Below are 25078 nucleotides of genomic sequence, written 5' to 3'. Positions count from 1 at the left end.
GATCCGCTGCAGAATCTGCAACGCAGATTCTGTGCGGCATTGATGCGGACAGTTGCGGAGGAATTCCGCCATGTGTGGTCATGCCCTGACAATTGTAATTTTCTGAAAATGGCACAAAACAAAAACACCCAGGAAAACCAGAATCGAGCATAACCACTTTTAGGCAACAGTATAATTTACAAAAAGAAGGTATAGGTAGAGCATGCAGGCATGTTGGCATGAGTCATATTCAAGTCATACCAATGATAATGCAGTTATGTTTTCTATTATGTCATGCAGTAAACAATAGAGGTCATATATAAATACATAGAAGCAGGCCAAGGGTAGGGAATATCAATGCAGGGTACAGAGTAGAAATGCATAGACTGCAGTTAAGGAGGTAATGTTGGGTAGCTGTGCCATTCCAGGCTTGAATCACAAGATCTCTAAGGGTAAGGCCACACGGTGCAGTTACAGTGCGTTTATGTTGCGTTTTTAAACTGCAGCAAGTCATTTTTCAATAGACGTCAATGGTGAAATGTTTGTTATGGACAGACTGCTGCTATTATATTACAATGTGTTTTTTGTGCAGTTAACTGCATCTTCATAATGTCCGACCGCATGCAGTTAATGACCGCGCTGCCAAAGTTGTTGCTGAACTGCTTGCGTTTTTGCTAAAAGTTCTGCAATGCATTGTAATGAACTATATAGAGGAAGCACCTAACAAACTTCAACATGAGTGAAAACTATGTCCATCAATTATTTTCTTTAAAAACGTAACACAACTGCAGCATTACAGAGACAAAAAACGCATGCAGTTGACCACATGCGGTTTTCAAACGCAACAAAATCGCGTCAACGACGCACCGTGTACCCTTAACCTTAGTTAGCCTCCAACCAGCATTGTAGTTCCCCTGACTTTCTGAAAACCCTATACAGGTATCAAGTGGAATTGAACAATGACATTGAAATTTCTTGTCTATTCAGAACAGTTCTCTGATTCTCATGAGATGATGAAAAGATGTGAAGGAAGCAACTTATTTGGTAATTTAGTGCAAGTCACTAGAAAACAGTCAACTTAACCATTAGTATAAATGATTTATCAGAAGAATAGACTATACAGCTTTACATAATTTAATTGGTTTCGAGCGGGCTTTGTTGGGCAATAAAATCTAGTGGAAACAAAGTCCCTTCATGTTCATTAGATCATATGCCATAAAATATTTGGGATAGTATGGCTTCTCTGTCCTCTTCAAGGATACATACTAAGCATATTTCACTCTTGCATATGAGAGCTGCCATTTGTTATAATGGTTTTAGAAAATATGACAACAACTACTCTTTCTAATATGGTGTACCCCAGGCAGAAACAATTTAAGGAAGCCTTGACCTGTCTCCTGGAGAGCCTATGGTTTGTTTTTTTGAAAAGGATTGAAAATAGTAAATCACTCATGTAGTAGACAGTTTATTGATGCATGTCCTTTTATTCTTGAAGAGGGTCAGGAGTAACGGGTCACTTGATTTCTCTTTCAATATCAGTAGGTGGGTTCATTGAATTTAGGATGAGTAACTTTGCATATAATTGCTTTCTAAACAATTATTTGTATTTCGATTTTCTTTTAGGGCGGGTTCACACATAGCGGAATTTCACTTAAATTCCGCTGCGGACACTCCGCAGCGTTAATCCGCAGCGGAGCCGTTTCTCCATTGACTTTCACTTTAATTTAGCAGTGTTCGTTTACACGATGCGTACAATTCCGCTGCGGAGCATAGGCTGCGGAGCGGAATTTGGTGTCCGCAGCATGCTCTGTCTGTTGCGGAGCAGTGGCGGACTGGTTGCGGACTCATGGCGGAATTTCTCCATTGACTTCAATGGAGAGTCAAAATTCCGCAATGAAGTCCGCAGATCTTATGTGTGCTGCGGAGCGTATTGTTTTTACTACCATGACATTTCTTCATTCTGGCTGGACCGATGTATTTCTAGGTCTACAGCCAGACTGAGGAAGTCAATGGGGCTCCCGTAATGACGGGAGCGTTGCTAGGAGACGTCTGTAAATAGTCACTGTCCAGGGTGCTGAAAGAGTTACGCGATCAGCAGTAACTGTTTCTGCACCCGGGACAGTGACTACCGATCTCAATATACATGTATCTGTAAAAAAAAATATAAGTTCATACTTACCGAGAACTCCCTGCGTCTGTCTCCAGTCCAGCCTCCCAGGATGACGTTTCAGTGTAAGTGACGGCTGCAGCCAATCACAGGCCAAGCACAGGCTGCAGCGGTCACATGGACTGGAGCGTCATCCAGGGAGGTCGGGCCGGATGCCGAAAGAGGGACGCGTCACCAAGACAACGGGCGGTAAGTATGAAATTCTTTGACTTTCACTAGGGAAAGTGCTGTCCCTTCTCTCTATCCTGCACTGAATAGGGAGAAGAGAAGCACTTTTCCTGCAGTCCGCAGCGGCCAGTCCGCATCAATTTTCTGCACATTTTGTGCAGATCCGCTGCAGAATCTGCAACGCAGATTCTGTGCGGCATTGATGCGGACAGTTGCGGAGGAATTCCGCCATGTGTGGTCATGCCCTTAGTTGTCTTGTTTGAATGGGCTATAACCTAGGGTGTAACCTTTAGGCAATGTGGGATGAAGGATACACATAGCCATACACCATGCTTAGTAAACTAAACATAGGATCTGAAATGCATGTATATTGAGTATTGGGCAGATGAAAATAAAAATGTAATTTCTATTATGTCATTTTTAATCAGTATCTCTTCATTTAACTTCAAAGTGGTCTATATTAACATAGTAACGTGTGTGTAAGGCTGAACAAAAGAGACATGTAGTAGTAATAACCTATTATTCTGCAATGTTGATCCAGAGGAAGGCAAAACCCCCATGAGATAAAAGCCAATTTTTCTCATCTCAGGGAAAAATTCCTTCCCAATTACAATATGACAACCAGAATAAATCCCTGGATCAACGATATATCTAGTAATCTAATAACCATAACTAGTAATATAATTATACTCAATAAAGGCATCCAAGCCCCCTTTGAACTCTTTTAGTCAATTCACCATAAGGCCTTGTTCCCAAATCTGCACTGTGTGAACAATACCATACAGCTTCACTCCATAGTCTCACTACTCTTTCAGTAAAGAATCCCCTTTTATGTTTGTGTAGAAACCTTCTTTCCCCTAGATGTAGAAGATGCCCCTTGTTATAGTTACAGTCCTAGTTATAAATAAATCATGAGAGAGGTCTCTGTATTGACCTTTGATATATTTATATATCGGTATTAGTTCACCCCTCTTTTTTCTAAACTTAGTAATCCTACTTTTGATATTCTTTCTGGGTACTGTAGTCGACCCATTCCACTATTACTTTAGTTGCCCGCCTTTGAACCTGCTCTAGCTCCACCAAGTTTTTCTTGTTCACTTGTGCCCAAAACTGTATACCATATTCCATGTGAGGTATGACTACTGATATATAAAGTGGTAGAACTGTATTCTTGTTATGTGCATCTATGCCCCTTTTGACGCACTCCATGATATTATTTGCCCTGACAGCAGCTGCTTGACACTGGTTGCTACAGTTAAGTTTACTGTCAACTAAAATTCCTAAGGCTGAATTTGCATGGTGCGGTTTTGTCGAGTTTTTTGCACCGCGTTTGAATACCACACTGCAAAACCACATGCATTTTTACTGTGATTTGCAGCTGTTTCTCTGCTAACTGCAAAACCGCAGCAAATCGCAGTAAAAACACATGCGTTACTGCAGTGCAAGTTTCGCCCGCATGGCAGAAAATGTCACAAAACCGCAGTGTGTGAATACACCCTAACGGTATGTGCACACACACTAATTACGTCCGTAATTGACAGACGTATTTCGGCCGCAAGTCCCGGACCGAACACATTGCAGGGAGCTGGGCTCCTAGCATCATACTTATGTACGATGCTAGGAGTCCCTGCCTCGCTGCAGGACAACTGTCCCGTACTGTAATCATGTTTTCAGTACGGGACAGCAGTTCCACGGAGAGGCAGGAACTCCTAGCATCGTACATAAGTATGATGCTAGGAGCCCGGCTCCCTGCACTGTGTTCGGTCCGGTACTTGCGGCCGAAATACGTCCGTCAATTACGGACGTAATTAGTGTGTGTGCACATACCCTAAGTCCTTTTACATGTCAACTTTACCCAGTGTTTTCCTTTTTTTTATCAACATGTTTTTATTGTAAATATTTTAACATTTTACAAACAGCCATGGAATTCCACGGCAAACAAAAACAGAAGGGAAGGTTGAGGGGTGTCCAATGAGAGGGTTCCAGGGAGCAGGTCATCCAGAGTGAGTCCAAATAGGCTGAGTTCACACGTTGCAGATTCGTCGCAGATTTTGTTGCAGTTTTGACGCAGATCTCACCCTTTTGCATTGCAAAATGTAAAATCTGCGCTTAAAATCTGCGTCAAATCCGCCACGTGTGAACTCAGCCATAGGGAGCTTGCAGAAATACAGAAGGGGGGGGGGGTGTCCGCTTACTCTCAATGTACAGTATTCCAGACTACTGGGCTGCAGCTGCAGTTGTATATGAAAGGCGGCGTTTAGCGGTAGCGAGGAGAAAAAAACAATAAATAAATAAAAAACAAAAAAAATGGGAGGGGGGAATAGGGATATGAGGACGCGCAGACCATAAACACCCCAATGGTTCAAAGGGACAGACCGATCAGAAAAAAGAAAAGCAATCACTCAGTGTGTATGATTACACCGGGCCACTATAGAGGATCATCACCAACTAACTTCCGTTCCCGGAACCAGATGGTGGAACAAAATCAATCTTGTATTCTGGTCTTAATGTGTGTGGGAGGATATGGATTATGGGTTGCCAGGTCTCAAAGAAACCACGTACTCTCGATTATTTTTGGAGGGAGGCGTTCACCCAATCCATGCAAAGGGCACTTTTAGACGTGGTGGAATTGCTGTTGAATTCCGCTGCGGACAGTCCGCAGTGGAAATCCTTAGCATACAGTTTGTCTATTGGTTTCCACACCTTTTTAGTTATCTTCGTGCAGACGTTGCGGAAAACTCCGCTGCGGAATTTTCAGTCCGCAGCATGCAGAGAAGAAGCAGAATTTCACTGCGTATTTCAGCCTTTGCAATGCAAAAACTGACATCTGTGGCAAGTCCGCTGTGTTTTCTGCAACGTCTAAATTACCTGTCAAATATGCAAATGTTGGTGCAGATTCGTTGCGTAATTGCCCCCAAATCTGCACCAACATTTGCAGCGGAAGAATTACGCCACGTCTGAACGTGCCCTAATAGAAAGATCAACTTTTCTAAAAATAAACAAAGGGACGGGACATCTGGGCCCAGCCAGGTCTGCAGGATAGTTTATTGGGCAGCAGCGGAAATGCAGAAAATGTGCCGGCGGACGGGAGGAGTGATGTCAGGCAGATGACCAAAGAGAGCCCAACTGGGGGTTGGGGGAATCTGTTGATTAGTGTATGTGTGTGGGTAAAAAGTAGTATCCTAGTCCAGAACGACTGGGACACTGAGCAGGTCCATAAGCAGTGGTACATGTCAGCCACATCTGCCCCACACCTGTAGCAAGCCGGGTTTGGGACATTTCCCATATGGTACTTTCATAGGGGAGAGATATAGCCTTTATGTGAGATTTTCAGGAACATTTCCCAATAGGAAATAGCCGGTATGTATTTCAGTGCCTTGCCAAGAGTGCGAAAGATCAAATCAGGTGTGAGCTCTGAGTCATGTGTAGTCCATCGCCCCAATCCCGAGTTGAGTGTCTGATAATCAACCTGTTTCCGGAGTAGTAAGCAGAGACTTGCTTCTAGGTTTCCGTCAAGGTGACAAGCCGACGACAAAAAACGGGTGTTCCTTACCCCCTTGAAAATTGTGATTATGACAAAACTGGAGATAAAGGGAGATTTGGGCTGAAAGATTAAGGTGGCACCTGATTATGACCCAAGTTTTCCCGACAGAGAGAAGCAACGGGTTGTCCCTAACTGTTATGGGGAGTGAGGGGTAGGGGACATGAAGAAGACAAGGTAGAGCAATGGGGAAGCACATGGCTTTTTCAACCGCTGTGGGAGCATGGGTAGAGGAATCGTTAAACCAGTCCTGCAGGATACGGGTATTGGCGGCAAGATTGTAAAGCCTAATGTTCAGGAAGTTGATTCCTCCATTTAATTTGTGTTGTTGAAGGAGGTATAGCCCAATTTGTGGCTTCTTATTTTGCCAAATTAAGTTGCGGAAAAGAATGCTCATTGTGCGTTCATCTTTGGGACGCAGGTGTAAAGGTAGCATTTGGAACAAGTAAAGGAGTCTTGGGAAAGAGATCATTTTAAGGAGGTTTCCCCTACCTAGAAATGAAAGGGCGAAATTACCCCAAGTCATTATGTCAGTTTGTAACTGGGCATAAAAATGGTTTAGATTAATGGAGTACAATTTGGACGGGGTTTTGGCGATTTGGACACCCAGATATGTTAATGACCGGGTTTGCCATTTTAGGGGGAAAGCGCGGGACCAGGTGGGCTGAGGGGGGCAGGTGAGTAGCAGGGCCTCTGATTTATTAACATTGATGGCAAAGCCCATAATAACTCCCTTAGGTACTATTTCCTGTAAAAGTGGTCCCAGGACTTCCTGAGGGCAGGAGACAAACAGAAGCAAGTCATCCGCAAATGCATTGAGTCTCAATTCTTCCGCGCCGATCACAATGCCACGGAAGCCCCCCAATTATGCAGGTGTCGTAGCAGTTGGTCCAGAGCAAGGTTGAAGAGGAGGGGGGATAGGAGGAAGCCCTGCCTGGCAGCCCTCTCTAAATGTATGGAGGGTGAGTTGAAGCCGTTAATGGACAAGCTGGTTTGCATTTGTGTCTGCAGGAGCCGAAGAAATTGGAGGAAGCAGTCCCCAAAGTTCCGCAACCTGAGGGAAGTGTTTAGGAACTGCCACGATACAGTCAAAGGCCTTCTCTGCATCAAGGCTGAGGAGCATGAGTGTAGGGTATTTAAGTTGACGTGCGTGTACTGTGGCCGCAGTGGCTGAGCGTACTGCCTTAGTGGGGTGTCTACCTCTGACAAAGCCTAATTTGGAAGGCGTTAATAGATTAGGGAGGAATCCTTGGAGTCTATCAGCGGGATCCTCGTCAGTATTTTATAATTAATATTTAACCCCTTCCCGACACCCGCCGTATATATAAAGTGCACGCCGGGTGGAGGAGTATGGAGCGGGCTCAGGGGCTGAGCCCGCTCCATAGAGCGAGTGTGTCGGCTGTGTGTTACAGACGACACTTCCGGTTAATGAGCAGGATCCTGCTCAAGCACGATCCCGCTTGTTTAACCCGTTGGTTGGCATGGCAGCCTAGCAGGGCTTCATAGGAGACTGTCAGAATCACGATATACTGCAATACATTAGTATTGCAGTACATTGTGCAAGCGATCTAACGATCGCTGGTTAAAGTCCCCTAGGGGGACAAGTAAAAAAAAAAAAGGCAAAAAACTTAAAATAAAGGTTTTTTTTAATAAATAAAAATCATTAAAAATAAAAAGTAAAAAAAAAACCTTTTCCCATTTTCCCTCAAGCACAATGTAAAAAAATTTAAAAGCTGCCATAACTGGTATCGAAGCATCCGTAAAAGTCTGACCTATTAGAATGTATCATTATTTAGTCCACATGGTGAACGCCGTAAAAAATATAAAATTAATAACATCAGAATTGCTGTTTTTTGGTCACTTCATCTCCCACAAAAAATTAAATAAAAAGTGATCAAAAAGTCTCATGTACCTCAAAATGAGCCCTCATACAACTAAATGGACGGAAAAATAAAAAGGTTATGGCTCTCAGAATATGGCGACAAAACTCAAATTTTATTTTTAACAATCAGTTTTTTCCTTGTAAAAGTAGTAAAACATAAAGAAAACTATATAAATTTGGTATTGGTGTAATAGTATTGACCCTCAGAATAAAGTTAACATGCAGTTTTTACTGCATGGTAAATGGCGTAAAAACAAAACCACCCAAAATATTGAGGAATCACAGTTTTTTTCCTATTCCACCCCACATATATTTTTTTTCTCTTTTCCCACTTCACTATATGGTACAAAAAATGGTGCTGTGAAAATCTACAACTCGTCTTGCAAATAACAAGCCCTCATACGGCAATAATGATAGAAAAATAAAAAAGTTATGGCTTTTGGAAGGTGGGGAGGAAAAAACAAAAGTGAAAATCCGAAAAATGTCTGTGGAGGGAAGGGGTTAAGAGGGATATTGGGCGATACGCACCAACATCGGTAAGATCTTTGTTTGGTTTTGGAAGAAGTATGGTCTGAGCTTCATGAAAACCCTCTACATAGGATCACCGCTGAGTTCAGCAAGGAGGTAAGTAATGGGGTGACCTGGGGCTGGATCAATTTATAATATTCCACCAATAGTCCATGGGGGCCAAGCATTTTGTTATTATGAAGGTGATGGCACAGTGACCTCCTGTTCTAGAATAGGGCCTGAAAGGGCCTTCTGTTCCTCTGAGGTCAATTTGGGTGGATTGGGTGGATTGGTAGAGGAGTGGAGGTCCCAGGTATCTGAGGAAGAATATGGCCGTGCCTTATATAAACTGGAGCAGTAGTGCATGAATGCATCGTGCATGTCAGTTGTCAAAGTATGGAGTTGGTTGGAAACAGGATGACGTATATTTAAGATTGTGTTCTTGGTACGGAGTTGTCTAGTTAGTTTGGCCAATAAGCTCCCCATCGGAGATGGTAATGAGCTCCACAGTAGTATGGGTGACCTTGTGAAATAAGGAGTCCGGAATCAAGAAAATCCGGGATCAGGAAAATTCAGCACTCACCCGTTGACATGGTGACAGTGTGATGGGCACACAAGGCGAAAAGCCTCGACACCCGTTTTGTTTTACTCTGGCTTCTTCAGGCTGATGAAACACCATTGATATGAGTGTCTGTATGGCCTGTTGAGGCGCTTAGGGATTGCTAGTGGGTTTTCCCATCTTGTGCCCTTATTCTCTCTCTTTTAACTTGTACTACTTGTATATACATGTGATGTACTACAATTTAGATTATATTTTTGAATATATTGTCTCGGGCATTCTTTTCCTGTGTGTTACTTCCCATTTTGGTTTATTGTGTATTTTTTTGCCTGCATTTACACTGGCCAAATATCATCATGATCACTCATCACTCAGAAATCAGCAAATCGTGAACATAATTGAAACGTGTAAATAACCCTTAAATGGGCTGCCCTATTTCCAGACCCAGCTCCACTCTTGTCCATAGGCTGTGCCTGGTATTGTGGTTCAGCCCCCCTCACTTTAATGGAGCAGCAATACCAGACACGGTCTATAGACAAGAGAGGCACTGGTTCTGGAAATAAAGCAGACCTATTTTTCTCATCTTGGACAGCCCCCAATACTGTTTTTCTAGAATTCCTAAGCAACTACTATCTTGGTAATTTGGCTGCCATCATATTGATTTCAGAAATGATCAATGATCTCTTGCAGCAGACAGTAGTGGGACAGCATTATTACTATGTGCCTATCCACCAGCCAACTACAGTGGGACATACAGCACACAGCTCTATAGACATACATTCATCTACAAGAGATAGAAAGCGTATTTTTAATTACTTTAAAAGCAAGATTTTTAACATACCCAAGTAAAGATGTATGGTGCATGGATATCCACTTCTACATATTATTTCTGTAGTGTTCATACCCTGTAGTAAGTCCCTACCTTAAAGCAAAGATGTATTTCTTTATTGTGATTCCCTGTTGGCCTGGTCTTTTTACACCAGCGTCATGTCAACTTCAAAGCCAAGCAAATACACTGGTAAATCCTGCTAACTTCATTGATTTTTAAGAATGATTTATACACCTGTCTCTTCTTAGATGTATAATGTTTGTCAAAATAACAGTGAGAATGGTGCTTTTGTTTTTTCATTTTTGTTTCATTTTGAGTTATTATTTTCAGAATAATTCTTACTATTCCCAAACTGCAAATTCCCTAGATAAACCTGATTTTAATACAGTTTCTCAAGGCTATTATCTGAGATTTACACTGTCACTCACAATCACTATGGCCAAGTTTGAAAATAATAAACCACTAATAAACTTGCATTTGGGTAACAATTATTCGTTCTGTGCAACCCCAGACATTTGCTAGTTGTGCGTCAGTGTTGCTGTGACCTATGTTGCCATATGGTGCCTCCATGAGGCACGTATCCTTCCCTAAAAGCATTGGCATCTCTTGGAGCATGGCAAACATTTTCTTCTTGTGAGTTAAAACAGAATTTGTGAGAAAGTAATTAAGAGGCACGTAAAGGTATAGTATAGAGCCTATATAATATGTGCTGTGCTTAGCCCTGATAGTAATAACTTATTGATGATCAACTTGCTGAAGAATGCAATAATGCTAGATATAACTTGTGTCATATCTATGCCAATTCATGACTTTTACCTGCAATAACTTTTGATAGAACTTGGTATGAACTTTAAAATAATTTTGGTATTATAACATATGTCATTCTATAAAGAAAAGTTTAAAGAAAAATATAATGATAAACACATATGTAAAGAATGTTGTTTCTTGTGGTTTTTTAGTAATAGTAATACCTTTGACTTCGTATCGTTGTGTATTGTGCTACTCAAGAACCTAGTATTATTGCCTAAGGGTTAATGATATGTTTATGTCCCTAATTTTTAACTGAACTCCCCATCTGTAAAGAACTTACATTGGTCATGTATTAACAAGTGAACCATTCAAATCAGTGTAGTGCCAGAAAGTGCTTTAAAACGTGTTCATTTTGAGTTGTTTTTTTTAACCATTTACAGTAAATGAACAAAGCTTGACATATCCTTTTCACATTCTCAAAATGTGCACATGCTTTGCTAGAATGTTTTCTAAATGAAATTTGACACATTAATCTTTCGTTGTTTCCTGCAGCATATTTGCAAAAAAATGTCTTACTCTCGAGAATACACACAATCGGAGGAATTTATTAAGACTGGTGTTTCATACATCAGTCTTAATATACAGAAAGTTGGAGTAAGATGCAACAAATTTATTAAGAAGCGAACGCAACCGCACACCATCCATTTCCCCCTTTCCATCGGACATAAAATAAAAAAGAAGCATATTCACCTCACTGCTCCTATTCTCCCCTCCGTGTCCCCTCAGGCTTACTCAGAATGCTGCGGCTTATACATCAGGGCCTTATATGCGACGTAGAACTCAACAACATCAGTGTTGCATCACATACAATGTCCTTACGCTGCCTGGTGTAAGATGTTGTATGAGCTGCATCATGCGAATGGAGCCTGAGGGGACTTGGAGGGGAGAAGAGGAGCAGTGAGGTGAGTATGCTTCTTTTTTATTTTATATCCGATGGAAAGGAGGAAATGGATGTTGCACGGCCGCGATCGCCTCTTAATAAATGTGTCTCATCTTACTTCAACTTTCTTTAAATTCAGACTGATGTACGATCAAAGTCAAAATTGCATGAGATAGTTTTAAGGTCTTCATGTGAGAGTAATTCCCATGTCCAGTAAATCAAGCTGCAAAAGTGATCAATTAAAACGAAACAATTTTTCTTAAAAAAATATATATATATTCTGATATTGACCAAAGCCTTAATCTTTGATCCTATACAATGTGTGAAAATATTTCTGCCTGTTTAGTTAAATCAAAGAATACCATTAATACATAAATGTGTTTTTATTAGGTTGGCATATGGTCACATTACATGTTTGCTCTGGTTAGTCGTCTGACTGACATTGTTGGGCTGCCTTTGTCGATTGTAGGGAAACATTCTATTCTTAGATGTACTGCATATTATCTGTTCTTGGAATTACTGATTTCTGGTAGTTTATAGTTATAAAAAGAAAAAACAAATCCTATTTATATAACCCAAAAGATGCAAAAAATTATGCACGGTGCCGTCCAATATAAATATTCACAAAAAGGAAAATGTTTATTGTATCTTCCATCTACTGGAAATTGTTAAATATTTTAATAATGTAATAATTTTGTCTTTTGGTAAATAATTTTGTACTTTGTACTTATTGTCTTCCCAAAGTGTGCTGGTTTTGTTCCAAAGTCTTTTTCTTTTCCTTTTTGTGAATAGTTTATAGTTATAGTTTATTTTTTTACACTGTAGAAAAATGCTGGACGCAAAGGCAATAAGATAGCAAGTAGAGTTTGTCTTCTGTTCCCCCTCCCCTTTATATATATCTACTTTCTTTTTAATTAGTGTTACTACATATTGCTTTCTGGCATGCTATTGTTAGTTGCATTATATTGGTAAATAATAGAAAAACCAATTACTCCTATGTAGTGATGATTAACTACACTTTAGTCACCTTTGCCCTTGCATGAGAGAATGTTTCACTGTAAGCGAAGAGAAATTGTAATTCTCTGCCTGATTCTGATGAGTGAAACAAGGAAAAAGAGCATCAAGTGATCATTAAGTTGCAGTTACACCAATAATAGACAGTAGTAAATAAATCACATAGCTCTCTTCAGCATTTAGATTTGGTCACAAATAATTTGCTGCAAAACTGATGCTAGTTAGGGAATGCACTATCCAATAAATATTACATACATCAAGGCATAATTAGATTAAATCCAGAGTCACTTTAGCTGTAGGGACATATACAATAACAAAAAAACAATAAAAAACATGGCTTTACAACTAATTATATTATTCTATCTTAAAGGAATTGTCCATGTTGGATAATACCTTTTTGTTAGAAGGGTCCCCCCGATATTAAGCTGAGCACAGGGTGTCCCACTGCCATGACCCCCAGCAATCAGCTGTAATGTGTGAAGGAACCTGGCTGTTATGATATGCCCAGACGTGGCAGAGTTCTTCTGCCACTGGGCTTTGCCTAAAATGGGCATTAAATTGATGCGGACTAGCCGTTGCGTATTGAGGGGAAGAGGGCTTCCCTTCTCTCTATCAGTGCGATAGAGAAGGGACAGCCCTTTCCCTAGTAAAAGTAAAAAGAAATTCATACTTATCCGGCCGTTGTCTTGGTGACGCGTCCCTCTTTCACCATCCAGCCCGACCTCCCTGGATGACGCGGCAGTCCATGTGACCGCTGCAGCCTGTGATTGGCTGCAGCCGTCACTTGGACTGAAACGTCATCCCAGGAGGCCGGACTGGAGGAAGAAGCAGGGAGTTCTCAGTAAGTATGAACTTCTATTTTTTTTACAGGTTGATGTATATTGTGATCGGAAGTCACTGTCCAGGGTGCTGAAACAGTTACTGCCGATCGCTTAACTCTTTCAACACCCTGGACAGTGACTATTTACTGACGTCGCCTAGCAACGCTCCCGTAATTACAGGTGCACACACCTAGTCATCTGTATTTACGGGTGCACACACGTAGTCACCTGTAATTATGGGAGCCCCATTGACTTCCTCAGACTGGCTGTAGACCTAGAAATACATAGGTCCAGCCAGAATGAAGAAATGTCATGTTAGTAAAACCAATACGCTCGGCAGCACACATAACATCTGCGGACTTCATTGCGGAATTTTGACTCTCCATTGAAGTCAATGGAGAAATTCCGCAATGAGTCCGCAACAAGTCCGCTACATGTCCGCAACAACCAGTGTATGCTGCGGACACCAAATTCCGCACCGCAGCCTATGCTCCGCAGCGGAATTGTCCGTAACGTGTAAACGAACCCTACTAAAAAGCTGTGGAAGGCAATGGAGAAACGTGTACGCTGTGTATTTCCGCTGCGGACTGTCCGCAGTGGAATTCCAGAGAAATTCCGCCACGTCTGGTCATTCCCTAAGTGTTTCATTTCCCTGCAGCGCTACCACAGGCATTACGCAGTTCCCATTTAAGTCAGCGGGTTGTCTTTGTAATGCATGAAAATTATGAGCGAGATTGAGAGGGAGAGAGAGATCATACAATATTTGTAAATTTGAGTATTCATCCATTTAACCCCTTAGCGACCAGCCTATTTTAAACCTTGATGACCAAGCTATTTTTTAAGTTTTTCCATCGTTGCATTCAAAGACCTATAACTTTTTTATTTTTGTGTCGACATAGTTGTATAAGGACTTGTTTTTTGCGGGACAAGTTGTATTTTTCAATAGCACCATTTTGGGGTACATATAATTTATTGATGAACTTTTTTATTTGGGCGTAATACAAAAAAAACCAGCAATTTCACGGCTCTTTTATTGCGTCCTTAATTTACGCTATTTACCATGTGGTATAAATAACATAATAACTTTATTCAGCGGGTCGTTACAATTGCGACGATACCAAATTTATACAGTTTTTTTTATGTGTTATTACTTTTACACAGTAAAAACAAATTTTTTTCAAAATTATGTGTTTTTGTGTCTCCATATTTCAAGAGCCATAACTTTTTTATTCGCCGATGCAGCTATACGAGGGTTTTGTTTTCTTGCAGGACGACTTTTAGTTTCTATCGGTACCATTTTGGAGTACATGCGACTTTTTGATCACTTTTTATCAAATTTTTTTGAATGCAGGATGAACAGAAAACAGCAATTTTGGCATTGTTTTTTTATTTTATTTTTTACAACGTTTGCCGAACGGGTTAAATAACGTAATAGCTTTATTGTAGGGGTTGTTACGGACGTGGTGATACCAAATATGTGTAACTTTTTAACTTTTTTTTTCATAATAAAGCATTTTGTAAGTGGAAAAAGTGGGTTTTTACATTTTTTTCACAAATTTATTTATTAATAAATTTATTAAACTTTTTTTTTACTTTTTTTACTAGTGCCACTAGGGGACTTGACTATGCGATCATCCGATCGCTTTTATAATACACTGCAATACTTTTGTATTGCAGTTTTTTTACTGCCTGTCCGTTTACAATGGACAGGAATCTGCTAGGCCATGCCAGAGGCATGGCCCAGCAGTCATCCACTACAGCCAGACCTGGGGGCCTTTATTAGGCCCCCGGCTGCCATAGAAGACACCGGCACCCTGCGATCTGATAGCAGGGTGCCGGTGGGGTGAGAGAGTGAGCTCCCTCCCTCTCTCCAAAACCACTTAGATGCGGTGCTCGCTATTGAGCACCGCATCTAAGGTGGTTAACTGGGCGTATTTCAATCCGTCCGCTCGAGCAGCGCTGCACCAAGTTCTCAGCTACCTCTGATAGCGGGGAACAGGGAGTTGTAACTGCTCCCGGCAGCGCAGCTTTATTCTTATGCAGCGCCGTGAAAAGGCGCATACATCAGAATAAAGGCAGTTAGTGGCCGCCGTGAAAAGGAGGATACTTTAAAACTACATTGTACATCATCATGGTAGATTATGGTACTATAAAGATAAGCCATAATATTATTATCATTGATGATGATGATGAAAATGATGATGATGATGATGAGGATGATAATTCTTCTTCTTATTATTATTATTATTATTATTATTATTATTGCTACATGTATGTATGTGTGTACTAATAATTATAGTTATCTCTAACGTATTCCACAACACTTTACAATTCAAGTGCATGTACAAACAAAATCATACATTGCAGAGTGTCAAATGAATTAACAATTCAAACAGGAAGAGTAAGGGCCATGCTCACAAGAGCTTACAATCTAGGAGAAAATGGGGGGTTACATGTGGTCTAGCCATATTTTGTAACAAAATTAGGGAAGGCACATAATGCTCCATGAGCCATTACCCAGCCGGTATCTATGCATACAGAAATGTGTGCACTACAGATAGGAAGTGTTTTAGGGTGCAAAGACTGTGGGGAAATGCAGGTGCAGTAGATTTACATGTGAAATGTAAGGTTTCTAAAGAAACTATATGCAAGGATATAATTGAATATATGGAGGAAGAACAGATCAAGGAGTTATAGTAGTACCACACATTGAAATCGAGACATGTGTTAAGCTAGGTTAGTATATGGGGGGAACAAAAGGAGCTCGGTATTTGAAAGATTTAGCTTCATGAATGTTAGAGACAGCTGACTGACAATCACTGTTGTTTTGTAGTAGAACATGGTTGCTTTAATAGGAGAGGTATATATTTGGGTGTCATCAGCGTAGAGATGGTACTGTCCTGTGTAAAAAGGGAGACACAAAGGTCCAAGGATTAAACCCTTCAGGAATCAAAGTAGGAAAAGAGGAAAAGAAGTATAATTATCAAATTATACATAATGAGCAGCCAGATAAGTAGGAAGAAAACCAAGAAAAAAAGTCTCCTTAAGGCCAGTACATACAGTAAGAAAGTCATGTACCTCTGGGAAAGTGTAAAAGTGCAATTAATTCTATTTTAGTAGTGGAGAGCGTGATTTATGCACTGCTGACCTTTACTGCTAACTAACTGTGTTGATGAACATTTCGTAGTGTCTTAACTGCTTGTATCATACAAAATGTTCAAGAATGAACTGTTTAAAGGTCAAAACGTTAAATGCATTACTAGTAAAAAAAAAAAAAAGAGGATATTTTTATGGGCAGCAGTTTACTGAGTTCATATAGAGTACATCATTGTATAAATGGCATAAATTGTTTTAGGCATTTGTCACAGCCTACATAAGGTGTGTCCAGATGTACTGTGTAATGGAGTCTCTAACTTATTGATCTAGGTTGGAATATGATACTTCTACAGTTAGAAAACAATGTTCATGATTCACCTAAAATTTTTCAAAATTTAAAGAGGCTCTGTCACCAGATTATAAGTGCCCTATCTCCTACATAATCTGATCGGTGCTGTAATGTAGATAACAACATTGTTGCTTGCTGTCATTCACAGCGTGATCTAACGAGATCACACTGTGCTGTGAGTAAGTCCCACACAAACTTTACCGAAGTGTCGGGTGTGTGAATAGACATCGCGTCCTGGCTGGAGGTGATGTCTATTCACTCTCAAGACACTTCAGTAAAGTTAATGTGGGTGTATGTGACAGCACAGCGTGATCCTGCAAGATCACGCTGTGCAGTGAATACAAATGGACATGAATGGAGAGAAGTGTATGACGCTGATTGGTCAGCGTCATACACTCCTCTGTACAACGCCCAGATGTCTATTAAGAAACTAATTAGCATAAATCTAAAATTGCTCATAACTTAAAAACCACTGTTGTTATCTACATTACAATTATACTTATAATCTGGTGACAGAGCCTCCTCAACACAGTCTCACCGTTTATTTAGACAGACTTTTCACTAAAGCCTAAAGGCGGGTAGGTTATGTGGAAAGATTTCTGCCCATATCGAGCATCGATCGACGATATAACAAGTCAATCGGCTCTCGTTTAAAGACCCTTTACATGAGCTAATGTAAACTGCATAGGGGACATACAACAGTTAAGACGATCGTTCGTTTCCCATACAGTTTGCATCGTTATCGGCAGCACAGCCTCTGTTTAGACGGGGAGATGTGCTGCCGATAACAATGATTTTATAGACTGCATAAAAGATGTGATAAGCCGACAAATAAGAGTTTGACGTTGCCCTGTTTACAAGAGCCAGATACAGTCCAGACTTTACAGATACAGGACACATGCGTGTTTTGTTCTCATGAGTCTTCTGTTTCTTCAGTGAAGTCATATATGTATGTGAGAGACTCTTGAAAGAGCTTGAGATATATGGAATTCAGCTTGTACATATTCTGAAAATGTATCCGTTCAAATATCTATTATTCATAGTTTTGATGGTATTAACACATGTCCTAATACTGTACATGAAATATACTTACTCAAATCAGTCCCTGTTTCCAGTATCCTATTCCTATCTTAAGTACTCACATTTAGGCTGAACTGGATGGATTTCTGTCTTTTTTCAGCCTACACACTGTAGCCCACATTTACTAACTTTAATAGCGTAAACTTAGACCAGACAGGCACAAAATGCGCCAAATTTATCACAGTGCTGGATGCTGCTTGATAATTTTAGCGCAACTTGCAAGACCTGTTAGACACTATTCTCTTCCTTATAACACTTTTGATTTGGCTTATTTTGCACCAGAATTTTGTGCAGTTTTTTGGTGAATTTTTGGCGCATAATGGTGCATTACCCCATTTCTGGCAAGTGACTTCCCTATATTTGAATGATGTTAGTATGTTTTTTCCCAAACGCACAAGGTCTTCCCTGTATTACAACTTTCAGCTCTAACCAAAATGTGGTTCTGGGCCATTATTAAGGTAATAGGCCTCATAAAGGCATCTGAAAATAGATTGTTTAATTATGGATAGCTGTCAAAAGTCTATTATGACAGACTACTGCTCTGATGTAACTACCACAAAAACATTAACGAAGTGCAGAGATTGTGAATAGACATCCCGTGGAATGTCTATTCACTGTCTAAACACTTCAGTATCGTTAATGTGTTCATATAAGACAGCACATACTGATCTAAAAGAATCCCTATGTGCTGGCTAAATGAATGGAGAGGAGTGCATGATGCTGAGTGGTCAGCGTCATACACTACCCTGTACAACGCCCACTTGGTCAATAGTAAAACACGCCCAGTTGTCCATTGAGAAACTCATTAGCATAAAGCTAGAATCACTAATAACGTGGTGAAAATAGATCTTTTTTTTTTTTAAATAAAAAGCACTGCTGTCATCTACATTATAACACCGATCTCCTTATGGAGGAGATAGGGCACTTATAATGTGGTGACAGAGCCTCTTTAAGGGCGGCTACGACTGCTCTTACATGTTTTAGCTCAGAAAGCAGTTGTGACTTTCACCCTATTTAGCCACAGTCTTCAATAGCAATAACTACCATTATACTTCCTATATTTAAATATGTAATGTTTATGGAAATAAGTATATCTAACTTAAATTTCTCTCTATTTCTCTAGATCTAAACAGCAGTTCTCATTCATTAGAGATTAATCCCTAATTCCCTAATATGTCATTTTGACTCTGTGTAGGAATCACTTTTTCTCTTTTGATTTTCATGTTTCCCACAAATATAAAGTTCATTTTACTTACAGTTGTCTGCAGCCCAAATAAACAAAGTAAAAAAAAAATAGCAAATCAAAATGTAAAAAATTTATTTTTACTATCTACCTATTGTTCAACTCTTAAATATGGATTTGTTTCCCTTTTAGTATGTAGAATTGTATGTATTTTATTTGTGATTTAGATTGGTGGATTACAAATTCATCAAAACATAAAGCAGCTATTTAGGTAGAGAATCTACCTAATATAACCATGTTAAGTTGTTTTTTTAAAATGAAAGTAAGTTCATTAAAATGTTTGAAAGATTAGGCTCTACCTAATAACTTGTTATGATCTACTTACATAATAAAATTAGCATTTTCTGTGTTAAAAAAATCCATAATGAATAATACCTAAATTGTATGCCTTGTGTTTTGTATAGGTTAATGGAAAGGACCTGTTAAAAGCTACTCACGAAGAAGCCGTTGAAGCCTTTCGTAATGCTAAAGACCCAATAGTAGTTCAAGTATTAAGGCGAACACCGGTTAACAGAGCCCATGGAAGTTCCCAGGAGGTGCAGCTTGTGCATGTGAGCACTCAAACAGACATCACATTTGAGCATATCATGGCTCTCGCCAAACTGAGACCAACCACTCCACCAGTTCCTGACATTTGCCCTTTTCTTCTATCTGACAGGTATGGGGTTTTCCAATTGTAGTTATTTGTCATGAAGACATAGTTTAAGTTTATGTGAAAAAGTATAACGTAATGCTAAAAGAAATTCTGCTGCTTTCAAATGGCGTCTGAAAATTTTATGCTCAATGTCCAACAGTCACATGAAACTACACAATACAGACATCTTGACTCCAGCTGCACTTTAGAATTATACTTTTCTTCATGCAGCTTTTTCCCATCAAAAGAACCATGTTGGAAAGCATACAAAAAATCTAATATTTCTATAACATATCTAAAATAAATAAAAAAAGCACAGTACTCTTTTCCCTAATCAATCTTTGCCTCCTGGACACCATGTAGAGATTAGACAGATAATGCCAACTTGTAAGCGAATTGAGAAACCAAGCCGCACATCAAGCCATTCACTGCCCCTCATTGTTAGAAAAGTATTTTCAATTTATTGCAAAGTGTACTTCTATATTTATTGAAGTTATTGTGTCCACATTTTCTAGAATATAAAATGTGGACATGGCTTCATTAGCAGACAGGCCGAGTTTCAAAAAGGCAGATTGGAATCCTGCAGCTGCGGAACATTGCCAGCCCTTTGTTATGAATGTACTGCTGTATTTCTTTTGATTTGGTGCACAGATCATTGCCTAGAATCCAATTTAAGCTATGAAAATGACTACTCTAAGTGTGCAGTAAATGAAAAGAAACATATCTTTTTGTTCAGTGTTTCTTTAGATTAGCAACCCATCCTAACCTCTTGAAACGAGAAAGCTGCAGATAAGTTTGTCATATTTTAATTAAAAAGAAGAACATTGTCTCATCTGGCCTTCTTGCACCAATTTTTTCCATATAGCTGCCATTCTCTTCATCCAATGGAGCATGAATTTTACGAAGGTAATGAGTATCTCTCCAGCCTGCCTGCTGATGGAGACAGAACGGAAGACTTTGAGTATGAGGTGAGATTATTTTTCATATCGGATGGATGCTTGCAGTTTTCTCAAAGCATAAGGGAACTTGTTAATTATTATATTTACAGGTATTACTTAGGGCATGACTAGACGTGGCGGAATTGCTATGGAATTCCGCTGCGGACAGTCCGCTGTGGAAATCTGCAGCGTACACGTTTCTCCATTGCTTTCCACAGTTTTTAGTGAGGTTCGTTTACACGTTGCGTAAAAACTCTGCTGCGGACCATAGGCTGCGGTGCGGAATTTGGTGTCCGCAGCATACACTGGTTGTTGCGGACGTGTAGTGGACTTGTTGCGGACTCATTGCGGAAGTTCTCCATTGACTCCATGCACACTAACGTAAAAACGGCCATAATCACGGGCCTTTATTACGGCACGGGCAGGCCCATAGAAGTTAATGGGGCTCCCGTAATTACGGGTGACTACGTGTGTGCACCCGTAATTACGGGAGCGTTGCTAGGCGACGTCAGTAAATAGTCACTGTCCAGGGTGCTGAAAGAGTTAAACGATCGGCAGTAACTGTTTCAGCAACCTGGACAGTGACTTCCGTTCACAATATACATCAACCTGTAAAAAAAATAGAAGTTCCTACTTACCGAGAACTCCCTGCTTCTTCCTGCAGTCCGGCCTCCCGGGATGACGTTTCAGTCTAAGTGACGGCTGTAGTCAATCACAGGCTGCAGCGGTCACATGGACTGCCGCATCATCCAGGGAGGTCGGGCTGGATGTCAAGAGAGGGACGCGTCACCAAGGCAACGGCCAGGTAAGTATGAATTTCTTTTGCTTTTACTAGGGAAAGAGCTGTCCCTTCTATCTATCCTGCACTGATAGAGAGAAGGGAAGTACTTTCACCTCAATACGCAATGGCTAGTCCGCATCAATTTAATGCCCATTTTAGGCAGAGCCGCAACAGAATCTGCAACGCAGATTATGTGTGGCATTGATGCGGACAGTGGCGGAAGAAATACGCCACGTCTGGTCATGCCCTTAGAGTAATATATCACAAAGTGCCTATTTTACTGTTATCTTGTGTCAAAATAAGGAAGGTCAGGTGTTCTTCTTTTTTTTTAATAATGAATAACAATGGTTGTTGGCACTCATAGTTGCTATTGCTGTATAATTATTTTACTATACAGTTTTAACTCTGAAAATATTTGAACCTGCATTTTATAGGTATTACTCTTAATATTAGTCTTATTGAATTTTTATATCGGGCCATTAACATTATGACATGAAATGGAGGTCAAAGCACAAGAATAACAAATTAGGTATCAAATGGGAATTTCACTTTGTACCATAAGGATCTATTACAATGATAGCCTAAAGATTCAGTGGAGAAGTATTTTGTAATCCTGCAACAAGTGCATATCTGTTTAATTTTTTCTGTGGCCTTTTTTTTCAGGTCATAGCAACTTAATATATACCTGTTTGACATTAAGTGTGTTTAGGAGTATATTGTGAATTACATATTTAAAACCTATAAAAACATACCTTTGTTATTTGTTCAGGCTCCTTTAGTTATTGCATAGATAATTAGTTTGGGGTCCAATCAAGAGGCCTTAAATACAATATTGTGAGCTTCTTAGTTGGTTTGCAGCCAGAGGACTTAGGCTACATTCAAGCGAGTGTCGGCAACCTTGGACGTGAAAAACTACCGTTTTTCACGTCCGAGGTGCACCCGTGCGGGACGCGTTGTCACGGATCCCGCATAGACTAGAGTCTATGGAGAGATGTGTGACACGCAGTAAAATACGACATTTTTCACTGACCATTCACACGCTCTGTTGAAACAACGGTCGTGTGAACGGCCCCATTGAAATACATGAGTCCGTGTGACACACTCATCTGAATGAGCCCTAACAGGAAGGAGCAGCTAAGTGGCAAAAAGCCATTTAAAACAATCAGCTGAATGAGTGTGGGAGCTTGGGAATGTGCATTAGTCTCAAGTGTGCAATGTTTTAAGTGTGACTTAATATTCAGTGACTTTAGATTTAGTTACTTTAGAAGAAATTATTAATTGTGGTTTTAATTTGTATTTTTTTATTCATTTGTTTCGCAGTTTGTACTTGCTGTGCGGTATAATGATTATATATCCCTGTTATACACAATTAACTCCATTTTGGCCAATGCTACCCAGTGTACATCCTGTGCCATGTATGCTCCCCTTGAACAACGGTTTGAGGGACCATACTGTTATGCAGGGTATGAGAATTGTCCATCTGGAAGCCCAGATTCTGGATCTAAGTGAGCAACTTTCAACACTGTGGGCAATTGACAACATGGAGAGGAGTTTGCTGCTTAATGAAAAAGTATACACTGGGGCAGACGAGGGGGAGGAGGGTAGAAAGGAGGTTTAGGCTGATGAGTTAGCTGGGTAACAGTTAAAAGCAGCTGCACAGGGGCCCAATAGGTAGGGGGGCCCATTGCCACCTTAAAAGCAGCTTTGTACTGCCTGTTGGATTGTGTGTAAGGGAATGAGCTAATGACAATGGCTCCCAGTTATTGGTAGATTGTTAGAGAGACAGTTTGTTTTTTGCTGAGCTATTGAAGAGTAAGGAGCCATATACTTCACTTGCATGGGACCTTTCTCTGCTGTCTGTGTTCGCCCATGATAGAGATAAATATATTAAGTGCATTTATACTAATGCCAGAAGCCTCAAGAACAAAATTAAGGTATTAGAAATTATAATGCTGGAGGAGAATTGTGACATAGTGGGGATAAGTGAGGCATGGCTGGATGATAGCCATGATTGGACTGGTAATTTGTAGGGTTACAGTCCGTTTAGAAATGATCGTACTAATAAGAAAGGGGGAGGGGTTTGCTTATATGTAAAATCCTGCCTAAAGCCGATCCCGTGATTATGTCTGTGAGGGAAATTATCATGTGGAGTTCCTATAGGTGGAAATAAGGGGAATGAGAAAGAATAATAAAATACTGATAGGGGTTAGTTATAACTCTCCAAGTATAATGGAAGAAGCAGAAAATCTACTAATAAATCAAATAGATGAGGCAGCAAATCATAATGAAGTCATTATTATGGGGGACGTTACCTTTATGACAATAATATAAGACAATTACCTTTTACAACTGGAGCAGGACCCAAGAAGAGGGGGGGGGCACTTCTAACCTAATTATCAAAAATACAGGTTGAGGGTCACTAAGGTAATAGTGACCATAACATGATACATTTTAATTTATCCTTTAATAGGATGTTTAGTAGAGGGGCTACAAAAACACTAAACTTCAGAAAGGCTAAGGTATGATCTTAATGGCATAAACTGCAAAAGTACACAAACTAAATGCGACATTTTTAAAAGCCTCTAAAATTGGTACTGTGAAAGATGTATACCTTACCGGAATAAACAAGTTAGAAACAGGAGGAAAACTGATGCGGTGAAAAAAAAAACAGTAAGGAGGGCAATAAATGATAAAAACAAAGGGGGCGTGGCCAGTTTGCGCACAGAGGAGGATGTGTAACTGCTGAGCTCCTGAGCACTGAAGCCTAAATTGGCTCAAATAATCCCTATACCTGCATATTTTTGCTCTCTCCAACCCTCTCTGGTACCTTTGCAAGTGAGGATTCAGCCTCACTCTTTCCGGTGCACGCAAATTGACCTGGAACAGGAGAGCATGAAACGCTGGCATATCTCCTCGGGCAGAGCCGGCACAGACGCGCCACACACCTCCCCTCTCCACAGGGCCTGCACTGAAAACAAAACGCTGACTCCCGATTCCGGGTGCTAGGCATAAAAACGAGGTGAGGAACACTCCCACTAACCAGCCGATAAGATCCGGTGACCGTCCCTGAGAGGATCCCATACCTACCACCTTGGCTGTCACCTTGGCCCTCTCTCCTCTGTCGGCCATCTTGGGCACAAAGGTTGCAAGCTGGTAGACAACAGCGCCGCTGTAACAGGAGATTAGCGGCTGTAGCTACGATAGTGTTCCCCCATTTCATTCTGCTGCAGCAAGAGGTCCAAAGAGGTTCCTGCGAGTTTTGTACGGATGTAACTTTAGTTAGGGGACACTTCCCCACAATACAATCATTACCCGCTATTGCGGCTGCTCCTCCCAGACTGGGCCAAATATAACCGGCTTCTCCGTCGGTCATCTTGGGGAGATTAGCTACAACTCGGCTGGATGCAGCTTTGTCTCAATCATTTAACTCAAGAAAATATTCTTCCCTTACATTTCATATTCATACAACTCCTCCCAAATTCTGCAGGAATTACTCCTCATACTATTCACAGCAGGAGGTCAAGTCTGTGATATCCTGCGATCATTATAATACCCTGTCTGAAGTGAACATCTACTCTTCTTTCGAGCCATATTAAGTGTCCACATTAAACAAAATGGGAGGTACCTCAAAGACGAATGCTAAGGCTAAACCAATTAAACTTACTGAGTTCTTTAATAACTCCTCATCTCAACACTCAGAAGTGAACAGATGTATCTATCTCTCTTTCTCCCCCCTCCCCTTCTTCCAGGGCTGAATCAGTGGACAATGACATACCTGATGATATTAACTCTCAACCTGC

The 25078-nt window shown here is 40.4% G+C and overlaps 1 protein-coding gene across 1 annotated transcript in view; it reads left to right on the top strand.

Annotated features, from left to right (window-relative positions):
• The window catches only part of PDZRN4 (PDZ domain containing ring finger 4), a 152684-nt gene that overhangs the window by 70571 nt on the left and 57035 nt on the right, over positions 1–25078 (top strand). The window contains exons 2-3 of the mRNA XM_075855034.1: positions 19330–19583; positions 20425–20527. Coding sequence (XP_075711149.1) covers positions 19330–19583; positions 20425–20527 — 357 coding nt within the window. The remainder of the gene's footprint in view (positions 1–19329; positions 19584–20424; positions 20528–25078) is intronic.

This window comes from Rhinoderma darwinii, chromosome 3 (genome assembly GCF_050947455.1).
Source record: "Rhinoderma darwinii isolate aRhiDar2 chromosome 3, aRhiDar2.hap1, whole genome shotgun sequence".
Classification (NCBI taxonomy): Eukaryota; Metazoa; Chordata; class Amphibia; order Anura; family Rhinodermatidae; genus Rhinoderma; species Rhinoderma darwinii.
Note: the sequence above shows the minus strand (reverse complement) of the source record. Positions and strands in the feature narration are given on the sequence as shown.